The following is a 26,707-nucleotide window of genomic DNA, read 5'->3' as shown; positions in this document are numbered from 1 at the left end:
TGCTGAAAAGAGATGAAAAAACTGAAATTCCGCTCAAAAGAGGTGAAAAAACTTAAAATTTCACTGAAAACAGGTGCAAAAGCTAAAGTTTCTGCTGAAAGAAGCAGAAATGTGTTGAAAAGAGTTTAAATGCTAATTAAAAAAATTGTCGCCATAAGCGGGATTTGAATTCGGGCCTCCCACTCTGAGAATGGCTGCTCATCTCACTGAGCTAAAACATGGCTCATCCCGGCAAGCTAAACTTGTTACTAGTTACACACTGATAATGTGGTCCAAATTGGCCAAAAAATGGCATAAAAAGCTTAATATCTCAAAAAGTATAAAAGTTATGAGCACCAAAAGATATAGCTGGCATTAGCAGAAAGAGCAGAACAGTTGAAAATTTGAATGGTGAAACAGATGAAAAATATGCTAGAATTTCACTAATCAAAACTCAAGCCTTAATTTCGATCAGATAACCCATTAGCATGCTTCAGAAGGCACTAACAACAAAAACACAGACCCCAACAGCTTTCTGTGTTAGGATACATATCAATCAAAAAGGCCACAGAACTAACTCCAAAATCCAGGCGGAGGAGTTAGAAAACAAAAATCACCACAGAAATGCTGTTTACAGGATTTTGTGCTATGCTGTAAATATGACTTTTAATACTATAAAGTTGGAAATTTAAACATGAGAGTCTATATTGACTGACCTTTTGGAACCAACCTCATGTGGTACCTAAAGTAAATGCGGTCTTTGTCACTTTCTCGTTGCCCCTTCATACTATCACCCGGACATTTCTCACAGAAGCCCAACCAATTTATTGGCAGGTCACTATAATCACACAAAAGTCTGGACTGGAGCAAAAATTGGCCCCAGTATTTTTGGTCCAGGCGGCTCACCATGAATGGCCAGTAAAAAAAAAAAAGTTTGACATCTTAGTTGTTTAGTTGTACTGTAGTGCAGCATGTTACAGTTAAAAGCTACACTTTAGCTATTAGCAGTGGCTCATGGTCAAAGTAGCCATTTATTTTACATGAATCTCTCCCTTCCTAATTATACCCTCCGTCTATTTTCTTGCCACGTTAATTACACCTTCCTCTGTCTCTTCCTAATTCTCTTGTTGGGACTGCTGTCCCTCCTCTTGCACTTCTCCAAGGCCAGTGCTAGCAACAGCAATTCTTTGCAACTGCGAGGGCTTCTTACTAGTTGTTTCTGGTTCCACAGTTGACAGCTGCTAGCATGTCGGTATTTCAAAACACTTTGCTGCATTTATTTCTAGCGTCTCTTTCTTTTTCTCAACTTCTTCCACACTAAATTCTGTTCTACAAGGTGCATGGGCACACAGGAAAGGTAGGGGAGGGGCTGGCTGAATTAAGAGAGATTTAATTGGTCGATCCAGTGACAGCAATGAAAATAAACCAATGGGCTGCTATCAGTGCTTGCAGGGCTGGTGCACAGCTGCCCTACAAGAAGTGACCTTTAGCCTGTAGAAATAAATTGACCAAAAAAAAACCCCAATTATATTGACCCTTTGGCCCACAACTGGGTTGGCCCACCAGGCAAATAGCAGATTACCAATCCAGCCTGTTGGTAATCTGGCATAATCCTGTCACCCAATATTAACTATTTGCCAACCTTCAACTGTTCTGGCATTCATAAAATCTAACAAATGAAAACTAAAAAGGTAAAGAAGAGAATGAAGAAACACCATCCAACCATGTTATGAGTCTTGACGTTGCATAATACGTCCACCACCCACCAGATGGCACTCCAAGGTGGCAGCAAACATGTTTGCAACACCACAAAACAAGAAGTATTTGATCTGAGCAGAATAAGACAGAGGTTATACAAGTAAACAAATAACACAAATGTTAGGGAAATATGTTTATATCAGCCTACTGATATATACAATACTGGATTTTGAAATTAACAAATCACCAAGTATCAGTCTTAAAATTATTTTCTTTCCAGGCTCCTTAGACCAGTCTTAAAATTCCTTTATCGTTCAGGCTCTCTTTCACACAGACGTCCCTGACATATTGCAAACAAGTGACTGATGTCTGTCAATTATGTTAGTTCTTTGGTTCATACTACTTGTCATTCAACTTGGAGACAGATTTGAAGACATCAAAACCTTGTTCAGCTTTAAGATAAATATATCATGTGCACTCCTTCGGTATTTCCCTTCTTTTACAGGCATTATGTTGTTTCCACCTTTTACCAGCCTGTGGCAACAAGAGTGAAAAAAGTGTTAGTCATCTAAAATCATACTCTAACAAAATGTATAAACATTTGCACCTCTACATTTAACTCATACAAAATATGTCAATTTTACATCCCTCCCACTCTAAAAAGGCTAAAAACACTCACACTGCCTTTTGTAACAAAACACCTCCACTTGCTCCTAGTCTTTGCCTCATTACATCACTGAATAGCAACTGTGAATTAAGGCCTCAAACAGAGAACGCTGCAATGCCAAATGATGGGTAAGAGACAATCACAAAACAAACAGGTGTGGCTTCACTTTATGCTTCAGTGATGGCGCATTTGCACTGTGAGCTCAGGCAAGAGCTTGTCAGGCGCACACAGAGGCAGACAGTGTGACACACTCAAAGAGGAACACAAATCAACACAAGGATAAACACGAATCAGTTAAAGGCCTGGTTTCTATGTGACTATGTGAAGATATTTGTCTGCCTCCGAGTAGTCTAGAGAAGAAGGTTTATTTCTCCCCACCACCCACCCCCAAATAAATCATCATGAAATGGCACGGACTGTTTCGCCGCCGTTGGTGTCAAAACAATGGAATGCAACTGAGTATGGCAAACATTGATTCTCTGTAAGTGAAGAAGAACTAGAACAAACACAGCTGACCCAGGTGATTGTGTATTGGGGCGATGATATTATGCCGCGCTTGTTTCTGCATGCCTCTGTGCATCTAAATGTTTGTCCATATTGTTTCCTAGTTTATGTGTTTGTGTGTGCTATTCATAAAGATTCAGCACTGGGATTTATCACAGTATAGACAGCATTATTAACAATCCAATACAAAACAATCAGCAATCTTATAGCTAATCAGTAACCATGCCTTCCAATACTCAGTATGTGTATATTAACAGTCAGTGCTTTCCAATTAAATTCACATATTGGTAAATATATAAGAAAAAAAAATTCAATCAAAAAATCTATACCGAGACTCTGTCAACAAAGCGTTGACTACACTAACAACTTCTCAGAGCAAATATGCTTGATCTTAAATATGACCTTTTGACATTTAGGTGAAATACTCAACTGTCGATAAAGTCTGAAATGGATGACCAGAGAGAATTGGCGATGGATGATCAATAAATCTGGCCTGATGAATGGCTGCGCATTAGGGCCGCCTAGTAAACGGAGAAATGATTAAACATAGCAGCCAAGAAGGAACCGCTTGGTTGATATCAATTAAAGCAATGAAAGAGAATGCACCAGCTCCTGCTCATAGCCATCGCTGGGTATTTCATCACAGATGTTAACATGCGTGCAAGGCAATCTTAATGATATATTAGATACCACAGCCACTTAATGATAAATGCGGGTTCATTCAAGTGGCCTTTACTGGAGTCTTCGGCAAATACGCTTTACGCTGTTAAAAGTTTAATTCCAATCAAACTAGCTGGTAAAATGCAATTGAGGGGAAAGACTGCATCAAATACCTGACAAACGTGAGAGGTTGATTATATATAATCTTTCTGAATTTCCATTCAACTCCGACACCTCAACACTTTCTGGATCAATAAACTGTCACACTAATTTACCTGTGACAGAAGAGCGTTAACAAGCCAGTAAACACCACACCATCCAAAACAATAGATAAAAAGTCTGCTGAGGTAGTGCCTAGAGTTTCTTGAGCATCTTGATAGTCGCAGCGTATCCGCCAGCCTTCCTCCCCTCCCACCTGCTGAGCGTCTTTGTCACATAGTGCTAACACATAATCCCTGCTAGCCGATCAATACAGACAACTCTTTTTTTTAATTTAACCTTTGCTCCTTTTGTCTTTGGTGAGTGAACCTGGCATGAAATCATGGCAATCCCACCTTTGTATCCTTACATTTCAAGTGCTTCTTTCCTGCAAGTCTGTCCTTTCAACTACCTAATCATAAATGGGCATTCAATGCATTCCAAGTCCTAGGATTTTGGGGCCATATTGCTTACACCTAGCACATACTCCTACATCAACAGTTGGCAGTGAAAAAGACATATGCCAATTAGCTATAAAAGAAAAGAGCGCATAAGTCACAGAGCTTTCCACCAGCCACTGCAAAGCCTTCTTCTTTGTGCTGCATGCATCCAAGTACAAAAGGAAATTCATCACCTTAGTCTCAAATGCAGATACATACTTGAGCACACTGTACACACATGCACTCGCGCGCATATTCAGAAGCACGTCTCCACCTCATCCCATCTCAGAAACAATGACACCCTAATCTGAGGACAATACGGGCGCTAATCCACACAAAACAGGGATTGTATGCAGAGACAAACATGGGAGCGGGGGAGAAAAAGAGCTAGCATGCTAACAAGCAAAAGAGGCTAATCCTGATAAGAGATAGAGGCTCGGAGAGACGGATAAGCTTTACTGTTAGGGCAAAACCGATGGGGAGGGGTATGAAAAGGGGAGAGGGAGAGAGAAGAGTAAAAGCCCAGACATTATAAGATGACAACAAAGTTTTAATGAGTTAGTAATTCACAGTGCAATGTTGATGAAAGCAAATAAAATCGAGAAAATATGACAGCTGCCATTCCAGCTAACAAAATCAATGGAGACCATGTAAACATGAGTCTGTGTGTTGTTAACACGCAGTCAGTCACTTATATTACACGCCAGTACAAGACCACAGTTTCTTGGTGTTTTTTTTCCTGTATTTTTTTATGTAATGCCACTAGAAAAACAAGTAGGTTACCAAAGTAACATATTTCTCTATGATGGAAACAAAAAACAAACAGATTTAATCGCGAAGAAGGCGATAACGCCAAAAAGATTAGATTGTCTTGGTCGTAGTCAAACTTTAAAAAAATGAACGCAAAGTATTTGATATTAGCTCTACCACAAAGCTTTGCAAGCTCAAACACTATTAATGAACTCCAAGTGTGTGTTGGAGTTAGGACTGGAGTTCTTTCTTAACACCCCTCGCTGAACAGGGGGCATCGTTTCTAAAGGGGAACTATGACCCCTACTTACTGCAAGCTGGTTGATGGGGGTTATCTCAGGCTGGAATTAATTACATCAAAGTCTACAATCCAGAGGGCCGAGCAGATGACATTTACAAGAGGCCAACTGAGGCGCTTAATTACACACTTTCATAAAGTAGTAGAATTAGTGTGCCAGACTGGTGCTGCACATAAACATTGGAATAACAACGATAGCAACCTTTTGGAGAAGTCGCACACAATGGGGGTTTTAGGGATGAAGTGTTTTGGGTGACATTTTATGCGGTCAAGCTCAAAGTGCTATGTCAGAGGAGAAGTGAAAGCAGTTCAGGTCCCTGGTACTTTTTTGGGGGAGATGAGCTCACTGACTAAAAAATGCATGGCTGTGGAGATGGTTGTGCGCTGTGCGTGAGTAACAGTGCAGCAAATGTGCAGGGTTGCGTTCTTTCTCTTCCTCTGACCTGCTTTTTGCAATGATACATTTCCATCAGGGTGCAGCAACAATATTCCCTCATAGCTTCATCCATTACCTCAGCACGCTGTGTCATCCTTGTCTTTTTAGAGCTCGCACTTCTTTCACTGTATTACGTCTTCCCAGTTTGTTGCTCTATATTCCTCTTCTCCTTCTCCATATGCTACAAAGAGACCATCTTCTAAGTCTCTTGTATCTCCATGCTTCACCCTTGTCTTTCTCACCGCTTCCCTCCTGATTTGTTAAGATTCAGTCAGGGTACCACCTATTGGTGCGTACCCTGTCAGTGTGGAAACAGCAGGGAGCACAGAGGAGTCCTTTCAGAGAAGAAAAAAATAAATACAAGCATGTGAAAAACACCTCCACGTTCACCCTGCACACCACAAGCTCTGTATGTATGAGAAGTATAGGAATGCAGACAGCTGCATGCCATCACGCACACAAGCAGATAAACAATACTGGCAACACATCCAACCCCCTGGCCCAGTGTTCGCCTCACTTTGTCTTTCACTCTCTGCCATTGTTATGGTGCTCACACCTCAGTCGCCCTCCTGCTGGGACAGACTTCCTTTCACCAACACACAGCTCAGTTCTATAGAAAGTCATATGCATTCCTCACAGGTAAAACAAAACAAAACACAGCAGTTAGTTTAGGAAGGCCAATAAGAAATATGAGAAGCGATTGCAAAAACCGTGAAACATTCAGATAATGCACATTATATTCAGTATTATACACAGCATTGCATAACTGGAGAAAGAATCATATCACACAATGTTTTATCCTTAGATCTTACACATAAGTACAAGCCACTGGAAACCACCAAAGATCTTCTGCCTTGCACAATTTAACATAAAAATGAGAACATACATAACAAAGCGGAATGAAACCCGTTTATAACTCATTTATATTGTATGGAATAGGGAAAACCTGTATGTTTATGCCCACATTTACTTAAACTGTGATTAAATATGTATTGCACACAGTGACACACTCCCAGCTTCAGTTTCCAGCCTTGGAGGGGAGGAAAGTAGTACAAGTATTGACTAAAAACTGAGAGCTTTAAGAGTGTTTTTTTTTTTTCATGAGACATTAATAGCAAACATTTATTTATTTATCCACCCCTCCATCTATTTTTTATTGCTCATCCAGGCCTGGGTCAGGGGGCGTGGGCATTATAATAGTATAATAATATAATATTATATATATATATATATATATATATATATATATACATATATTGTGTTGCCTGCAAAGGCAGTAACAAAAAAAACTTCATAGGTGAACATATGGACACACTCTGAAACACTGCAAACAAACTCACTCAACGCGATAGGTATCAGGAATACAACCTTTCCTTTGCCTGCCTGGTGCACAGTGAGTGCTACGTTTATGCGAGTCCATAGTGTGTGAGTGCGTATGCCTGTGAAGCTCGTGTGTGCACATGTCTGTGTATACCCATGGTGTGGGGTGTTGTTTTCCACCCTTTATCTGGAGAGCAAAACAACAACTTGTCCTGACCGCAGACTAGACCCTGTCTTGCCGCCCATTCACCCAGAAAACAAATAGAGGGCAAGAAAGAATGAGGGTAGAGACCAAAAAACAAATAAAAAAATGAGTGTGTCTTGCAATGCTGTGCAGAGCAGACATGCCTGGCAATGACTCGCGGGGCAATGGGAACTGTCAGGAGCTCTTTTCGCTCATGTCGGGTCTATAAAAAGAGGAACAGAATAAAGAAAATATGAAAAATAATTCCAGAAAGGCTCAGATGTGGGATTCAGTATCAAATATTAACATAATGTGAAGCAGGGAGAGGCAGCTGGTATGATTTCAACAAATACAATTCTCCTCTGAACCCCACCAAACCAGTCATTTTGAGTTAGGAACAATATAACGCATCATTACACTTGAGCTAAGTCTAAGAAGCTTGTCTCCAACTTCACTCTCTCATCTGACAAGTACAAATAATTTAGATTGTTCAGAAGTCAGAAAACATTTAACTGCCCCTACAGGGAATTTCACATGAAGAGAAAAGGAGCCAGAAAGAATAGTTTCTCATAGCTGTCAGAATTTTTTTAAGTTAATTTTTTCTTCTCACTTTTGTGGTACATACAAAAAGCTGATTTGAAAAACAAGTGCACCATGGGTACCATGGTTGCCAAAGTTCATCAGCATTTCTTGAGAATTGTCTGACTGAATTCAGTGGAGAATGAATGCAGAATGTGTGTTTGTGAATGCCAGTATCCATGAAAGATGTATGAATGAGTGTGTGTGTGTGAGCTCAAACAGTCTTCATTAGGCTGACGGAGAACTGCCGCACAACAATCAGCCATTAATTAAGTGTCAGAAGCATTTAACGGTCAGACACGCTGGCGGCCGATTCCCATGCCAGACACTAATAACAGCCACAATCTGCCAGAGCGGAAGCTCTGCCTACCCAGACGTGCCAGACAGCCCATATTTTCAAAGAAAATTAGTAAATAAACATAGTAAAATTACAGCCATAATAGCTAGGCTTCCATTTAATATTAGCTAAGTTCAGGCTCTCCAACTCCATTCTAATCTTAAGCACTTGTTCCTTGCCGTCCTACTCTCAGTATATCTGCTTGTCACTGTGACATTCTCCTTGGAGCACAAGAACACACGCAGTATATCCAAGATAGAGAAAGGAAGCAGCTGTTTTTAGGAGCAGCTCTTGATCTGTGTGGTAACTATATTTGACCCACTGTCTCTATGACAAAATTAGAAAGCCATTCTGCTGTTGTGAAAGCAGGTGTGTAATTTGCAAACACACCAAGACCACCAGGGACTTTTTTTTGAGACATTTCTGACCAAGAAGGAAGAAGCCTTAATTGACCTAAATTTAGCTGGACCTCTCTGGAAAAACAAAAATAGATATACACCATGAAATTAGCTAGAGCAGTTACAAGAACAACTCAGCTTTACTTAAGTTTTAGTTAATGCAAGTTTTACAGGAGCTGGTGATTTATACATGACCATAACTACATTTATCCGAGTCTCAGAAAATAAATAATACATCTGTCAAATTAAAATATGCTTGAAGAAAAACTATTAAGATACAGGAAATAATGTTGCTAAAATGTTTAATCCAGCAGGCGGTCCACAAAGTCAAGCTGGATTTGAGGCAAATCAGCTCATCTCAGATCACACATCAGCTTATAGCTCAGTTGATTACCTTTCAAACATCCAGCCTCATGTAACCCGCCTAAGGTTAATATGCATCTGCAAGCTGTTTTGCAACCCATCTCCACACTACTTCACCTTTTAACGTAGTATCCAAATTAATTATTTTATCTACTTATGTTTTTTTACTCTTACAGTCTAACTTTTCATATATGCTAATGGCATGCTGTCCTATGTTTTCCACATGTATACATGTTAAAGGGCCCAGAACAGAGCCATTATCAACCAGTACGAAAGAAGGAATGGCAATATCAATCTACTGCCCATTACCAAGGCAAAAATGGCAAAAACACCAAATTTCACACTACTTGTGCCGTACAATACTATGCAAAAGTCTGGATCCACCTCTCATTTCATTATATTCGGTTATTAAAATGGAGTAGCTTAATGTTGTTTGTGTGTAATTTACATTGAGTAGGCTAACCACGTTATTACATTAATGCATGTAAGGTGAACTAGCAAACACCGTCGTAGTTACATGCGGCTGTCTTCTTGTTTGATGGCAGATACTCCCTTCACCCTGGCCAAAAAGGCTAAAATGACCAAAGAAAAAGTGGAAAACAGCTAAACATGAGAGGTTTTTGGACAAAGTTTGTGTTTTTTCCATTGTTTAAGCACTGCTTCCAGCCAAGAGTGATACCATATATGCCCCATAGCTGCAGAAAAGGCTAACATTGTTATCTTTTTACAAAAAAACAGCTGAACATGAGAGGTTTTTGGACCAATTTTGTGTTCTCCATTCTTTAAGCACCGGTTTGAGCACCGTTTAAGCACCGGCACCGTTTCAAAAGTACCGGTTTGGCACCGGTATCGGATAAAACCTAAACGATACCCATCCCTAGTTGTAAATATATACAAGGCGGAAAAAAAAATTCAATCCTGACAAGCTTGAAAGTCAATATTGATAATTTGAATGATCACCTTTATTCATCAACACAGTTTGAACTCCTTTAGGTAACCTTTCTTGAGATTTAATTAAGTAGTCTTCAGGAATATTTCTCCAGGCTTGTTAAAAGCCATTCAAAGCTCATCTTTGGATGTTGACTACCTTTTTTGGTGTTCTCTGTCAAGATTATTTCAATCATTTTAAAGTCTTGGTTCTGGGGAGGCCAATCCATGACTGATTTTCATTTTGTGTTTTACTGTCCAGGTATGCTTTTATTGTAATAGCAGTGTTTTGGAGATCTCTGTCATACTGAAAAATAATATTTTTCTGCATTCATAAGCTTGTCAATTTTGGCAAGAGCCCCAACATCACTAGCTGAAGACCCAAATCATGACAGAGCCTCCGCCGTGCTTTACACACTCCTGTTGTACCTCTCTGCTGACCTCCTCTGTAAATACTGACAATGATTTGAAGCAAAATTTAGATTTGTTGTCGCTGATTTTGTGGCAAGATATGCCAAGTTTTCAGCTAATTGGCCCTTCTTGTTGATGCCAAATTACTATTATATGCCTGTCAAACTGTGTCATCTTTTGCATTATTTCATGAATTCAATTAAAGAAATGGGAACAAATTATGTATTTTTGCAGCAGGCTGCTAACAGAGTGCCTAAAGATGTCATTTATGAGTGATTCATAGGTCAGCGCTATGTGGCTCAATGATTGAAGAAAAACTTCAACAGACCATCAAAAAGCCTAAAGAACTGAAAACCATTTAAAAACATTACAAGATCCACCCCCCCAAAAAATAGGGGTGGTTTAAGACCTTTACATAGTATTGTACTTTTAAAGAGAAATATAAGTACTCCAGTACCCCTAACAAATGAGACATTAGCATTAATGGCAATAATAATAATAATAATAATAATAATAATGATAATAATAATATCCCCTGCTTGTCAATCCAAATGCCTGCAATAAGAACAGTCAGTATTATCAAAAGCTTAACATACTGCCTACTGAATGCACTGAGAGGTTAACATCCATGGCTAGCATGAATAAGCAACAGACCTTTGTCTACAGCAGACGTTTTGACCAGTCATAGCAGGTGCAATTACTAGCATTAACATCTTTGTTCCATTTAGCAGTCCCGCTAAACCATGACAGTGAGCCAGCACGCACATTACCAGGGCCCTGAAACTAACACAGCTAAAGAGAAATGTCATGATTAATTTTACTAATTGCACCCGTGCTTTTCCCGCTGTGATCTGTCAAAAGGTCTGCTGTAAAAAAGCTCTGTACATGTACAGTGATATTCTTTTCATTAGGCTACACAGAGATTTAGGCTAAAACCTGAATATTTGAATCAGATAGGGAGGACCAATCTGATCAAAGAATAAATACCTGTTCTGAAATGCCTGTACACAAGGAAGGAGGTAAATTTTGTTTAGTTTTTACAATATGAAAACCCAAGGAACCAGGAGAAACAGTCAAACGAAGTTGAAAAACACAGTTTAATCATTATAATTAAGTCTAATCAGAAACACAGGATCTACCAAAGATATATTTGGTCATACCTGGACAAATGGAATAAAAATCAATGAAAAACAAGAACATAACAAAGTCCTTTGTGGATAAAAAGAAACAACTCCAAATTAAGACGTATGTATGTGACTAATACCATGGCAGAGGTTATTTAACCTTTGTGTGGTCTATAAATAGTTGCAACTATTAACAGACATCACTGCTGTAATTATAATGTATATTAAAACAAGTTCATTTAGGGTCAAGTTCAGGTAAATGTGCTCTGTTTAAACGTACTGGAGAGCTCTTAAATAATTCAGCAATAGCAAATGGAACAAAAAATCATTATCCTCTTAATTTATTTTGTGATTCATTTTATGACAATGCTGATATAAAACCATCATTTACTACCCCTTTCATCTATGCTTTTCAGATTCGCTGCATAATTAAAGCTTTAATTGTCATGGCAGCACAGCCAACTGATATGTCATGCTTCTCCTCTGCTCTCATCCCAACCGGGTGAAGGAAATGGTCTTAAGGGGGAATAATAATAATGACAATAATTATTATATCATCAGCAGTATCAGTTTATGGGTTCAAAGCATTTTTGCATTCACTTTGAGTAAGAAGCCAAACTGCCCCCAGTAAACACTGCAAAGGTTTTAGTTTTGACAACGCCAGTCAACGTCACTGTGTATGTGAATGAGGTCTGTTGAGGTTATGAAGTATTTCCACATATTTTCTAGTAAAGGCGCCGAGTACCATGACTGCAGATAATTTCAGCTCACAGGAAACTGATCAAAGTCAGACAATGGCAGATGGTGATGAATAGCGCACATGCAGCAATCAATATGGTCCATCAGGTACTTCTCAGTACGTGCCCCTAGCTTCAAAGGCCAGTTTTTTTTACACATATGCTTTTTAGCCACTTTAGACCTAATTTTAAACACTGCCTGAAGATATCTACTCAGATTTATGGTGGCTAGCAAAAATGATCAATAAATTGACACATTTCCTCCTAAACCCTGCTCTTCTTGAATCCCTCTCTTTAATGGCCGTCGTGTTTTGTCAATCTTGCCTAGAATAATTGTTTATCCCAGTGAGACAACACTGTATACCATATTTGTTGTTGATACAACCAAAATCCAAAAAGAAGATGTAACTGTTTCATGTTTATCACATTATGCAAATAAATAAGAATCGATTATAGTGGACTTGAGCCTTCCAGCTCAGAATGAGCTGATAGAAAGGCCCTACTACTACTACCACTGCTACTACTCCTGCTACTACCACTGCTACTACTCCTGCTACTACCACTGCTACTACTCCTGCTACCACTATTGCTACTACCACTTCTTCTACCACTGCTACTACTCCTGCTACCACTATTGCTACTACCACTGCTTCTACCACTGCTACTACTCCTGCTACTACCACTGCTACCACAACTGCTTCTACTCCTGCTACCACTACTGCTACTACCATTGCTACTACTACTACTACTAACACTGCTACTACCACTGCTACTACTCCTGCTACTACCACTGCTACCACAACTGCTTCTACTCCTGCTACCTACTACTGCAACTACCACTGCTACTACCACTGCTACTACTCCTGCTACTACTACTGCTACTACTACTGCTACTACTACTACCACTGCTACTACCACTGCTACTACTACTACCACTGCTACTACCACTGCTACTGCACTACCACTGCTACTACTCACTGCTACTACCACTGCTACTACTACTACCACTGCTACTACTACTACCATTGCTACTCTACTGCTACTACTACCACTGCTACTACTCCTGCTACTACCACTGACTACTACTACCTGCTACTCACTACCTTGCTACTACCACTTCTACTACCACTGCTACTACTCCTGCTACTCACTACTGCTACTACCACTGCTACTACCACTGCACTACCACTGCTACACTACTGCTACTACCACTGCTACTACCACTACCACTGACTACCACTGCTACTACTCACTGCTACTACTACTGCTACTACACTGCTACTACTCACTGACACTCTCACTACCACGCTACTACCACTGCTACTACCACTGCTACTAATACTGCACCACTGACTACCACTGCTACTACCACTGCTACTCTACTGCTACTACACTGCTACTACTATTCTACTACTCTGCTACTATCACTGCCACTACCACTGAACTACCACTGATACTACCACTGCTCTACTACTGCTACTACTACTACTAATCACTGGCTACTTACCTACTGCTACTAACCTGCTACTGACTCCTGCATACTACACTGCATATCCTACTGCTACTACCACTGCGTACTATCCACTGCACTGAACGCACTTGCTACTACCACTGCTACTGATCTGGCGTACTAACTGCATTACTAACCACTGCTACTACATACTGCTACTACTACTGCTACTACTACTGCTACTACTACTGCTACTACCACTTGCTACTACTACTACTACTACCACTGCTACTAACACTGCTACTACCACTGCTACTACCACTGCTACTACACTGCTACCACTGCTACTACTACTGCTACTACCACTGCTACTAAACTGCTACTACCACTGCTACTACTCACTGCTACTACCACTGCTACATACTACTACTGTAATTGTAATTCTATACCACCAAGGTAATGATAGAGAAACTGTTTACCATGCAAATACAGAGGCAGCAGCATGCTTGTTTTCACAGCAGAGGAAAATGTGTAGTGCATGTGTGTCCAAGCTCTCACACACAAACACACACACACTCACAGAGACAAAAGTGCATTCACAACCTGTCCAGTCCAGCAAGCGCTCAAGAAAGATAGGTGGGTAGCAAGACAGGAAATAACTACAGTCAGCAGTGGCTGGGGTAAGATATCAGAGTTTGTCAGAGATGTATTCAAAACCCATTTGCTTCATTACAAATCACATTCATCTGAATAACTTCTGAATCCAAATGCAATTTCCAGCGAATTTAAAAACCGTGCCTAATGCAGCTACTGGCAGTTTGAGAACATGCTGACATTTAAAGTGACCACTCCCTTTTCCAGTTTTACATGGAGCCAGACAAGAGTCAAATATTGCACACCCAGTTTTTGGGGTTTGTGTGTGTGTGTTTTACATGAATACTGTACTTAAATTGAGGTAATCTGTGTCTCTGTAACAGTTGCATGGTACTGTTTTCTATTTTTGGCATGTTTGTCAAAGCTAAGTAAAAAAACCTCCCTAGCAAAAGTAATGCATGTAAAATAATAATAACTTTAACCTAACTGTGTGCTTCACCCCTGTAAGTTGTAGCTGTTCCAATATTCAACTAATGCTCACAATGTGGACTAAAGCATAATTTTTTGCCAAAACAGAATGCTTAAAAAGAGCAAGGTAACACTGTGAGAAAGGTATAAACATTTGTAGAAAAAAGATGGCAGCTGAACTTTACTGAATTTTACTACATTTCTCTAAACAAAAGCAATTTTACCAAAGCAAGTGGCAACAGCATCCAAGAAAAGCATCTCTTTCAGCATGTTGTAAAACCTCCTCAAGCCCTCACAAACACAAAAACAGGGTGATAATATACCCCTCGCTCCAATGTGTATTACTCCCTGTGGAGAGAAAATGGAACATTAGGATTTGCAGGATTTGATCCCAGTGTACACTTTCTTCTTTTGCCTCTGTCATCACACTTCCATTTGGCCAATATCGAGACTTAAGAGGACGAGCCTCATTTTTCAATTAGGCACTAAAACTCACTCGTGCTTCACTGCTCTCTCATCATGCTCATCTAGTCACCCCTACCTTCTTCCCACTCAAAATAATAGAGAAGACAGAGGGAGAAAGGGTGGGGTGGGGGGTGGCGGGGCAGAGTGCCACATAGAGACAGTATTGTAGATCAGCTCTGATGAGTGCGGGAGAAAAGCCGCTTAGTTGGAGTGACTCCCTCTGCTGCTCTTTTACTCACTTTCAAAAGAAATGTGACTGCCTGTGATGACATTATAGCAAATCATTACAACACATTGAATTTTTTGTTAAGTCTCCCTCGTTAAAACACAACAAACTGACGCACTTTTCGAATGTAAAACAGTATGGAATTAAGTAATAGTGGCGATATGGATAAAGGTGAGGCTGGTTATCACTCATAAAATGTTATATACGTCTCTTTCCCCCCCTAATTTCAGACACCTGCAGTGACTTGCTGAGGAAGCAGACTAAAGAGTCAGACTGCCTGAGTCGTGCAGCAGGGCTGGCTGTGGGTTGCTTTTTTTCTTTCAGTGACCCAGTTGGGAGGCACATTGACTATGCAACAAGACACAGACGGAAGACAAACTTGGCAGCACATGACTGGATAATCATCACAGTACTTTCATATTAAAAAGATGGGGAGGGCGAGCGAGTGATAACATTAGGGAACATGCTACAGAATATGGAAAGCATCAAGGATGAGATTCAAGGTGCAGCAGAAGCAGGAGGAAAACAGGCAATGGTGGTTTGCAAGGACTGCAGCAAGACGCTGAGAGATGGAAGTTCATATTTCAAGAAGTGTTTCTAATGTTCTTTGCCTCCGTCTCTATTGCTACAGATTAAAAAGGAATAAAGACTTTAGAAAGATATGGAGAACAGAAAGAGAGGAATAAGACGTTGGGGAGGGGAAAAAAAAAAAGAGTCTGGTGGTTGCTATGGCGACCAGAGGGGAGAGATTCCAGAGTGGTCTCGGCCATTACGCAGTGTGTTGGGGAGCTGGACTGTGCAGCACTTAGGCTTATTGCAGTGTGGGCTGAAAAAGAAGAGATATCTAATATAGACGAGAGGGGCTCACACCAAAATGGTGGCTGGTAAGCACAGTGCTAATAAAAAAAGGGGGTTGAGTACTGAGGTGCTGAGGAAAACCAATCAGGCTGAGCAAAAAAAGGAAGAAAGAAACAAAAAAGGTTGAGAAAATGGGAAGAGATCTAGTGGGTGAAGCCAAAACACACAGACACAGTGATGTCCACATAGCAATATATGTATGTATATATATATATATATATATATATATAGAGAGAGAGAGAGAGAGAGTCACTGATCCCCTCCTACAGCAATCAAATACAAACACTCTGCTAGTAACAAAGCCAAGCTACCATCTTCAGCTAAGCAGTGGAGTCATATATTATAACAAGCACAGCAGCTTATAAGACAGCAGCTCCCTGTACTTGCCTTTAAGATTTGGCAAATGGAAGCACAGTTAATTTCAATTATCTTTTTTCTTAATTAAAAAAAATAATCTAAATGTTGTCATCATTCATTTCCATGATTGAAGATGTTTCTTCCAGAAGAAAGGGTTCTCTGGTTGTTTTTCCCCTGCATATCCTCTACCGCAATATCATTCCTGTATGGCACAGCTGTACACTAGTTATAAAAACAACAACAACTAAAAAAACAGCTTATATGGGATATAGAATAGCTAGCAAAGCTATATAAATGCATACATGTTACTGCTTATTTTTATATTTGCATATGTAAATCCAAACCACACTGAATAGAATTCTAAAAAGATGTAAGTTTAAGGTGAAAATCATTTTTCATATTTAACAAGCTGGAATCACAGCAGAGGCGTGATGCAACCAAGGTGCATTCTGGGTAATGCAACCTACAAACAGCTGGCATTCTTTACTTGTGTAAGTTCATTATTCACAAATCTGCTTTCCCTGAGGAAAAGATTACACCTACGACTTGGACTAGAACTCTTATATGGAGGGAAAGTAAACAAAAAAACTGAGAGAAAATGATGGAGATACAAAAAGAAAGATGGATGCAAGTAACATGTCGTTTAACAGGGTGATTATGATATAAACTTGGTACATGAAATACAGTAGCTACACTTAAGATGAGCTTGGCATATGGTTATAAAATGTGCTTGCTATGAGAAAACAGAAGGAGATTGTGTAGAAATCCATTATGCATACAGTCTTGTGGTTGCCCATTGCATTTTACTGCAATAAAAGAGGGTTAGTGCAGAGAATAAAGACTGGTCATGTGCAGCGTTCCTTGTTGATATGTGTATTTGGCTCAAATGGAGTGCAACAAGCTGCTTAAACGCACAACAGTTTTGGAGACAAAGAATACAAACTGAGGAAAGGGTAATCTGATATGCTGAGTTCATGTGAGAAATTGCTGAAATTGAAAAGGCAAGAAAATGAATGTCACTTCATTCATAGGTATAATTTAAACTTCCACCTGGCAAATGGCAGATACAGGTGCGTTCCTGAGATGAGACGGTGTGATCGCTGATTATGTACAATCTTTGGTCAGTGCCTGCTCTTGTTCCCTGCTGTCTATTTCTGCACATTTCTAACTGTGAGCTAATCAAATCAAAGCAGGGAAATACCTCTATGCCAGCAGCTTCTGGTCAAACCGACTTTAAACGAAGAGGCACAAAGCAGTGTGTCAGCTTCCATGACTTCTTCCTGCTGTTTCTTGGCTTCCAGGGTAGTTCAATTGCCGAAAAGTCATTTGAAACTTCACATTTCTCTCACAGCTTCCAGGTATGAGGTTGCCAAACATTAAAAAGCAGTGGAAAAGATCTATTGTGAAATATAACTGGGAGAAATTAAATTAAAATGCAAAATCTCTTCATCTCTTCACTTAATGTTTTACACAAAATCTAATAAAAAAAACAGGTTTGTTTCATGTTTAGTGTTTCATTTGGTCACCGTGGAATAAACGAGTGACCAAGCTGCTGTTAGGAGTTTGCTGATTCTTATCATTGTTAATTTTAATAAGTAACTAAATAAAATCGATCTAAGAATGGAGATTCATTACCTCTAGCCTTTGTACAGTACCAGGAGACACTCCATGTGTGCCAAATGGTAAAATGGTTTTACAGGGAAAAGCAGAACAGATTGACACAACTCCATGAAAGGAGGAAGAAAAAGGGTGGTGGCTTCACATCTAAGAAATAAGGGATAAGAGATGCTAAAATTCTGATGTGCATATACTGTGTAATACAGGCCAACTGTGGGTGGTCTACTGTCCATTCAGTTACAATAAAGCACTGCTATGCTTTATTTCCTGTATTTTTTACTCTCCAATTAACATTCACTCTAACCTGCAGGGCAGCACCACATGTCAGCTCAACAGGGCCCCTCTCTTTTTCCCTATAGAGGGTCAGTGCAATTGGTCTTGCCAATGTCATGTGAGCTGGGAGACAGGTAATTACGGCGTTGCACTCATTTCCCCTGGTGCTCCACAGGTTTGCTATCAGCTAGCCTCTGTTGTACCACAGCCACCCCAAGATGTGCATTCATTTTTTTCCCTTCAGATCCCCAAAACAGCAAACACTGAGGCACCATTGAAGGTTTAAAGGGGGCAAATTTACCTCAACTTAGTAGAGTGATCACTGTAACTTTCCCCCCCCCTATTATCAAATGTAGCATCGAGTCATGAGCAAAAAACGGAGGATTTACAAGGTTGAAGGGAGTAATTTACACAGGTAACATTTATCAAGTTTAAGCTGTTTCCCCCCTAAAAAATGGTCATTTGGAATTGTTACGTTTTTTGGTTATTCTTCAAGTAACAAATTCTTATTAGCCCGGTGATTCTTTTTCACAGAATCTAAAATTTGGTGTCCAGAACACGGTCAAAAAAAGGAAATGTATTGTACAGTGCTAATGAAAGACTGTAGATCAATAGAATAACAATTTCTACAATCATTTTTGCACTCAGAACTACTGAAACAACAGGGGACCAAGCACTGGGACAAGTTTAATGCCAGTGTCAACACTTAACAAGTGGATTCACGCAGCTTTATTGACATGTGCTATCAGCAGTACAGTTTGTGCATAGGGGTAAACGATTGCTTACAGTACAAAGCAAAAGTAGTTGGTCTAGCAGTGAAACTGTTCAAACTACGAAACACAAAGCATCTGCAGTCTTGGCATTACTTTAGTTGCCAATGTAGTTTTGCAAACTTATTTGCAGCAAGAGACAGTTAAATCATCCAAGGTCAGAAGCTAGACACGACTGGCAGTCTTGTACCCACTAGTGAGAAAGAAAGATGCAATGTCCCAATTGCCTCCCAGTGGAATTAACAAACAGACTCTTTTATTTGGCTTTACATAGTTACTCAGTGTGGTCTTGGGCTTTCTGAGTCTACTGATGTTGCTCCAATGAGCCACATCCCTGCATTCACAATATCTCAAAAAGACTGACAAACCCATGTCAGGTAATTAGCCTAATTAGTCACTCACTTGTATTTTCTTCTCCCTAGGCTCACCGCTACTCCTACATGGAACTGAAGCGTGCTATCATTAATATCACCTCGCCATGGATCATAAAACACTGTATGTCACCATGATAAAAGTGCTAGCTCTAGCATGAGAATGGACAAATGATAACCCATACTAGTCGGACAGAATGGCTTTAAATTACACTACCAGATGACTGAATTAGTTGAGTACCCATTGGTTATTTTGTACTGCAATGACTCACCCATTTTCAGCCCTTTTGTTACAGTAATCAAGAAATTTGTCTCAATAGCAGCAATATCAACAGTGTTTGAAAAATAGCATTATTTTCTAAATTTTCTGCATAAATCACTCACAAAATACATTTTAAAAGTGACTTTTAGAACTGAAGATTTTTTTTAGATTCAGTTTAAATGAAACATCGCATTGAAAGACAATAAAGTAAGCTATAATAGCGGGTATTCTATGAAGATGGAAGTTGAGTTACCTTCATATGCAGCTTTGAATCCCTGCCCGCTGACCGCATAGTCAGAAAGCAGCCACAGTGTGAGCCTGGAGCCCGTACTCACAATTGGTGGAGGCAGCTGGAAGCCAGTTAACCTAAGAACAAGTGGACAGAAGGACATTAACGGTGAGACAAAAAAAAGAAAAAAAATTAAGATCCAATCAATAGCACAGTTGGTTGCAAGGTCAGGTATGAAGCCCACTTCCATCACACCAGCTTCTATTAAGCCAGCTGTTACCTCAGGCATTCAAGGATCACTTTTGTATAACGAGGCTCTGAATCATCAGCAAATTATTAAAATGCCAAGACCTCAACAAGACAGTTAACTAATTTCTTTCCATCAGCAAAGACACAGTAAGTGCAATCATGTATTCACAGTAAATTAGAAACACAGCAGCCAGCAAACAGATAGCAAACATACTGTCAAACTGATTCAACAATCATTTCTAATAACCAAGCCAGTAGTTTGCAGATTATTACATATATTACATGGCCATGTGTCTGGTAAAGGCGCTGGTGACTCTTTAAAGCTTTTTCCACTTTCCCCACCAGCTTGGTGAAGCAAACCTGCTTCTAACTATCTATTTATTTTTTAATGTTTTCATTTTAATGTGAATATTTAATGAGTTTTACTTGTAAATATAAATATATCTTTAGCCCTCTTAACCTTAGAAACTGTCCTCCTCCTTCGCAGGATTCCCAATTTAATAAATAAGAAATAAACATATGCTCACTGCTGCGAGTATGAAAACACAGAATATGATAAAATGCCAAATAACACGACAATCAATAAATGATTTGTTAATTATTGTGATCCAGATTTATACACACTAGAACTCTGAAACCTCTTTTGCAGATTGGTGGTTGCCTCGGATTTGTCCGTGTCACACGCCGTGAATAATGCGCATAATACCAAACAATATTCTCTCTCCGAGAATAGATGAGATCGCATAATGCATACCACAACACATATTACTTATGCATTCATGATATTTGATGTTGTGGCCAAGTGGCCCAGGTGCACATGACGCACACACTCCCCCGGACCATGACAGGCCACACCGAAGGCAGTGGCAAAACATTGGCAAGGCACATGAATGCACATTTAGGAAGAGTTCTTACATAGTCAACCAGAAAAAAAGGGTATTGGAATAACATTGTCACCTCTGTTGGTGGATCTGTTTATGTAACATGTGGTACAACGCACAAGCATATTTAAGATTATTTCAATATGCCTACATTTAGCCTGGAACGGAGAGTTTTCTGTAATAACAACCAAATTCTATTTCCAAGTGGGCCAATTCTAACATAATTCAGGTGTTTTCCTATCTCTGAACTGATACAGAACAGTGCCTTTACAAACAAACTCTCAAAAACTAAACCAAACTTTCTCTAGCATTGATAAAGTGAAGTGCTGAAAAAGATGAGCTTTTGAGTGTTAAGGAACATCTCGCTTGTGCTGGGCTGGACCCCCTTTTGGCTTCAGAACTGCCTTATTTCTTCATGGCAGAGATTGAGCAAGATTCTGGAAAGATTTAGGTCCATACTGACATGATAGCATCACACTATTGCTGCATATTTGGTGACCACAGATCCATGACTCAAATCTCCCTTTCTGCCAAATTCCAAAGATGTACTGAGTTCTGGTGACTGTGGAGGCCATTTGAATTACGTGAACTCATTGTCATGTTCAAGAGACCAGTTTGAGGTGATATGATATATGATCCTGACATGACACGTTATCCTGCTAGAAGCAGTCATCAAAGGTGGCTACACTGTTGTCATAAAGGAATGGACACAGTCAGCAACAACACAGGAAGGCTGTTGCATTTAAATCAATACCAATGCTCAGTTGGTACTAAGAGGTCTGTGAAGAAAATATCCCTAAATCCCTACAAGACAACAACAACAACACTAGCCTGAATTGGTGATATAAGACAGGAATGATCCAACAATAAAAGCCACTCAGTTAAAATCAAGAGAAAATCAGGAGTATGAACTGCTGACAGAAGACAGCATGGATCCATGTTTCAGTTGTTTTCTGATCCTACCATGTCTCAGCAGAAACTGAGACTCATCAGACAAGGCAACATTTTGCCAGTCTTCTCTTGTCCAATTTTGACCAGCCTGTATGAACTGTCCCTGTTCTTTTTTGGCACCCAGTGTGGTTTTTTGCTGCTATAGCCCATTTCTTTCAAGGCTGGATTCGCTGTGCATCTGGAGATACTCTTCTGCATACCTTGGTTGCAACGAGTGCTTATTCGAGTTACTATTGTCTTATTATCAGCTCATATTAGTCTGGTCATTCTCTTCTGACATCTGGTATCAATGAGACATTTTCCCCCTGAGGAATACTGCCTACTGAGTATTTTCTCTTTTTTAGACGTTTCTCTGTAAACCATATGGAGGAAAATAGATCACCACTCTCTGAAATAGTCAGATTAGCCCATCTGGCACCAATAACCATTGAAAGTCACTTAAATCATTCATTGCATGACACCAGGCAAGGCAGTCAACTGCTTGGAGCCCCATGCCATTTGGGGGACCCAAAGGGCTGACAAACTTTAAACTTCTGTTTAAACCTAATGACTAATAGATCCAGAATGTGCTAAGACAAAATATCTCCCTTAATTTTGTTACTGGCAGCCTATCAGAAAAAAGGCATAATTTGATCTCCTTGACATGAGCCAAAAACTTATGGTAGGGCAGGCATAGACATTTGAGGAAACTGGACAAGTGAAGACAGAAGACAAAAAAACATCTACAGCAAATGAACAGGATATGCATATGAAATATGAAAAAACTCTGTTTTTCTTTTCATCTTTTGCTGGTTTGGGGGATCTTATTAAAACTGATGACATTATGAAAGCAGATAACTATAATCAGAATTAGATTTACAATGCAATATAATCTACAAAAACAAACACGCTGTGCAGTAAAAGCATACCTGGAGAGAAACACAACCCCGACCTGAACATTACTGAAGCAGTGTGGGATCATCTTGACAGAGAATATAGCAAAAGCTCACTTCAGTTACTAGCTGTAGCCAATTAGCGAAATAACGGAAAAAAAAACCATAACCTTGTAGCCAGCAAACCCAAAACTCTGTTGGGAGCATGCACACATTGTATTTACTGCTTTCTGTATCATAAGATACAAGCTAGTTAGCCATTATATACAAATAATAAAATATAAACCTACTGACCTCAGTAATTTATTTAGTTATAATCCAAACTTCCCCAACTCCAAATCTATTTTTGTGGTTGTTGTTGTTGTTGTTGTTGTTGTTGTTGTTGTTGTCCCCTCCCTTCCCACCCCAAAATTTAAACTAAATAGTTTCACTGGCCGATATTTGCTTCCTGATGTACTTGCACAACGTGTGTATGGTTCAGTGCCCCCTGGTGGAAAGAAGGTAAAACTGTATTTTATACTTTCTTTTTTCTTTTTTGGTTTATCAAAAACTACTTCCAGGGGTATTTTGTTTGTTTGTTACCAACACAAATTAAAAGGCCACAGTTTGCATTCAAAATATACAAATGTAATAGTGTCAGATAGGAAAATGTCGATGTAAATGACATTTTTTCGCCATCATATCCATGTAAGGTGAAGATTGAACCATGTGAAAAAAAACCCAAATCTATCAAAACTTATGTACTTCTGTTGCTACTTCTTTTGGACATTTAACCTTTCTTATTCTTCAACTCTATGACTCTTTTACACCATTTCCCTCTCCATCTGTGCCCATACAAGCTGCTCTGAATGGCCCGGCATGTGAGTTGCTGTAGATGGTAATTCTTGTAGATCTGTGAAACAATCCTCGCTTCTGTTTTTTTTAAATTGATTTATTTTATTTAACTCACAACTATGCACTTCAATCTGCTACTGGACTTTCTGGCTCGGCTTTTGCACCTTCTGTTCTCACTCACAAGTCTGCCATGCGCCTACTGCTTGACAATATACTCGACATTGAGGGACGGAAAGTTGAGCTTTTTGTAAATCTCGCAAACGAAGTGAACAGAAATGCTTTTAGAAGCTCCCACTCCGAGGTCTGTTTGAGCAGACATCTCAAACTGAGCACACACAGGTTCCCCTTGCATCTAGATGCAAAGTATCAATCATTGTTTGACTATAGTGCAACTAAGTGAAAATAGTTTAGATAAGTGAGCCTTGTCTTATTATGGCCTGCTTCCAGCAGCACTTTTGCAGGTTGCGCTATTCAATCAGTGTTTACCATCCACACAACAGAGATGCCCACATATGCATGCTAATTAAAAATTAAAAATCCAGGTGTCCATTGTGTCCATTGTTCATTTGTGGCCAGTTACCACAGACTGATTAATCTGCATACAGTAATGACTGTGTGCATGCACGCGCGCGTGTGTGTGTATACATTTTACATCCCTGATTTACAGATTCTAATAACAGAATATGTTGCCCACCTAACTTTTAGCTCATCCTTGAAGTTTCCCTTCAATTTAAAACATCCTCTCTCTCTCTCTCTCTCTCCCTAACTCACTGCCTGTGTATCCCACTCTTTACAATCTATTACATTCCCTCATTTTTATCTCTTAACATTAAGAGAGGCCTCTGTGTTTCAACTAATCCTTAAGTACCACACCAGAGGTGGGAAAATTGCAAAACACCAGAACTGGAGGGATGTGTTGGACCAAAGAAAGGTGGAAAGGACTTTATTAAATGTGTGGTTTCACTCCTCTCTGTGCGACACACATAGGGGGATATCAGCTAAATGATGGGACACATGTTCATGCAAATGGCTCCTTCGCTGACCGCAAATTGACTTGGAAGGCAGCCACCTTGGTTCAGCAGGCAGGGCACTGCCGTGAAAAGGGGGTTTGACAGAGGGTATCATGGAGCAGCTAGAGAGGGGATCAAACTGGCCTCTTGCATAAGGCAGAAATGTCCCTGAATCATATTTCCAAGCTAAGGGAAAAGAAAATGGATACAGTTGGGAAGCACAAAGAAGCTGACTTCACAAGCAGAGGTAGATTAAATTTTGCAGTGTGATATGGGCTGTGGCAATCTGAGGAATGCAGCTGCTATTGTGGGCGGGGGGAAACAGCTGGGGGATTGCCTGTTATCAAGGAAAAGATGCGAGATATGATTGCAACCGAGCGATACAAAAGAATGGATTTGCACAGGTATCTCAAGTGAGTGGTAAAGTGACGGAGGGAGGATGAAGGAGAGTGAGGGACACGGGAGGAGAGAGAGACGCACACAAAAGTTAAGAAAAACGACGCTGTTATGGGAAATCATTGGCTGCATCTATTATATGGAATGCTGAGTAATATCAGAAATTAGGTCCTCCCGTGGAGAATAATAGGCGTGTCCGTGCATGGCTGCATCCAAACAGAAGAATATATGCTGTGTGTGTAAGTGTTTACATAAGCTCTCGTGTGTGCGTGCATATGTGTGTGTGTGCGCGTGTGTGTGAGTGTGTGTGTAGGCATGGAAAAGAGCAGAGGTCTATTAAGAGGGCTTTCCACCTGACTGGCCTCAGCATCATCTCAATGAAGAACCTCTGCTTCCAATTATCCCACCACTACCCACGGGAGCGAGAGCAGGAGAGACGGACAGATGGAGGATGGTAGACAGGGTAAATGTGTAAGAAAGATGGCTGCATTGAGGAGGACTGGAGACGCTGCGATGAAAGAAAGGCCCGCTGAGGAAGACAGGCAGAACGCAGGCTGGCATGGAAGGCGAGAGGGGCGGATGCAGACACCTCAACAGCCATGAGATGGGCTGAGGATGAGGTAGAAACTCCACGGCTAATACAGGAGTCACAATTAGGGAGACGTGTGAGCACACACGCATGCTGTTTTTAATCATTCAAATTTTTTTGAGCGGGCATGTGTGTGTGTGTCCTCTAAAAGAAAAATTAATGCATATTCACAGCTGTAAACCGACAGGGACTAAATCAGGTCATTCATCCTTTAATCCTATGCACTTTGTGAATGCGTGTGTATGTGTGTGTATATATATGTGTCTGTGTGTTTGCAGGGTGGAATGTAACTACAATGCTGATGCAGCTTATTTTCTCCCAGAAGGAGGGAAGAGGGAAGATAAAAAAAGAAGGAAAAAATAGATACAGCAGCAAGATTTTGATGGCTGAGTAGAGGGGAGACATTAGCCAATAAATGATGGGTGGTAAGAGAGAGACATGGGAGGGAGGGAAGGAGGGAGGGAGTTGAAGTGCAGAGAAAAGAAATAGGTGTGTATTTCTACACGTGTTTGTGAAAGTGTGTGTGTGTGTATGTGTGTGCGTATTCTTTCTATACGAGACCCTGTGCAGCTATATCTTGTCAGTGGTCAAGGCCAAGGGCTGATGCTCTCCTGTGCTCTGTAAGCTCTAACTCTCCACTGACTGCCTATCACACTAAAAAGCAGTGCTTTGAACTAGTGCCCTACCACTGCAAAACACACTCACACACACACACACACACACACACACACACACACACACACACACACACACACACACACACACACATATATGCAGAAGCAATGAATGGCTCTAGTTAAATCTGCTGTGTATATTTTTAAGGCAAAATAATATATCTTAAAAAAAAGGTGATATAGTTGTTGGATTCAAAGCTGTGCCCACTGAGCACGCCTGTGTATGACTCATCACTAGCTCTACTTACAATTTATTAAAAGCTGACCTTGTGGAGGTTAAAATGGCACTTCATCCCCCCCC

General features: G+C 40.1%; 1 protein-coding gene across 2 annotated transcripts in view; it reads right to left on the bottom strand.

The window, feature by feature from the left end:
* Nucleotides 1–26,707, bottom strand: part of csmd2 (CUB and Sushi multiple domains 2) — a 263,474-nt gene that overhangs the window by 196,451 nt on the left and 40,316 nt on the right. For both annotated transcript variants that reach the window (XM_042226362.1, XM_014338052.2), the window contains one exon: nt 19,975–20,087. In XM_042226362.1, the coding sequence (XP_042082296.1) occupies nt 19,975–20,087 (113 nt within the window). The remainder of the gene's footprint in view (nt 1–19,974; nt 20,088–26,707) is intronic.

The sequence above is a fragment of the Haplochromis burtoni genome, unplaced genomic scaffold (assembly GCF_018398535.1).
Source record: "Haplochromis burtoni strain Fernald_Lab_line unplaced genomic scaffold, NCSU_Asbu1 Contig_208, whole genome shotgun sequence".
NCBI lineage: Eukaryota > Metazoa > Chordata > Actinopteri > Cichliformes > Cichlidae > Haplochromis > Haplochromis burtoni.
Note: the sequence above shows the minus strand (reverse complement) of the source record. Positions and strands in the feature narration are given on the sequence as shown.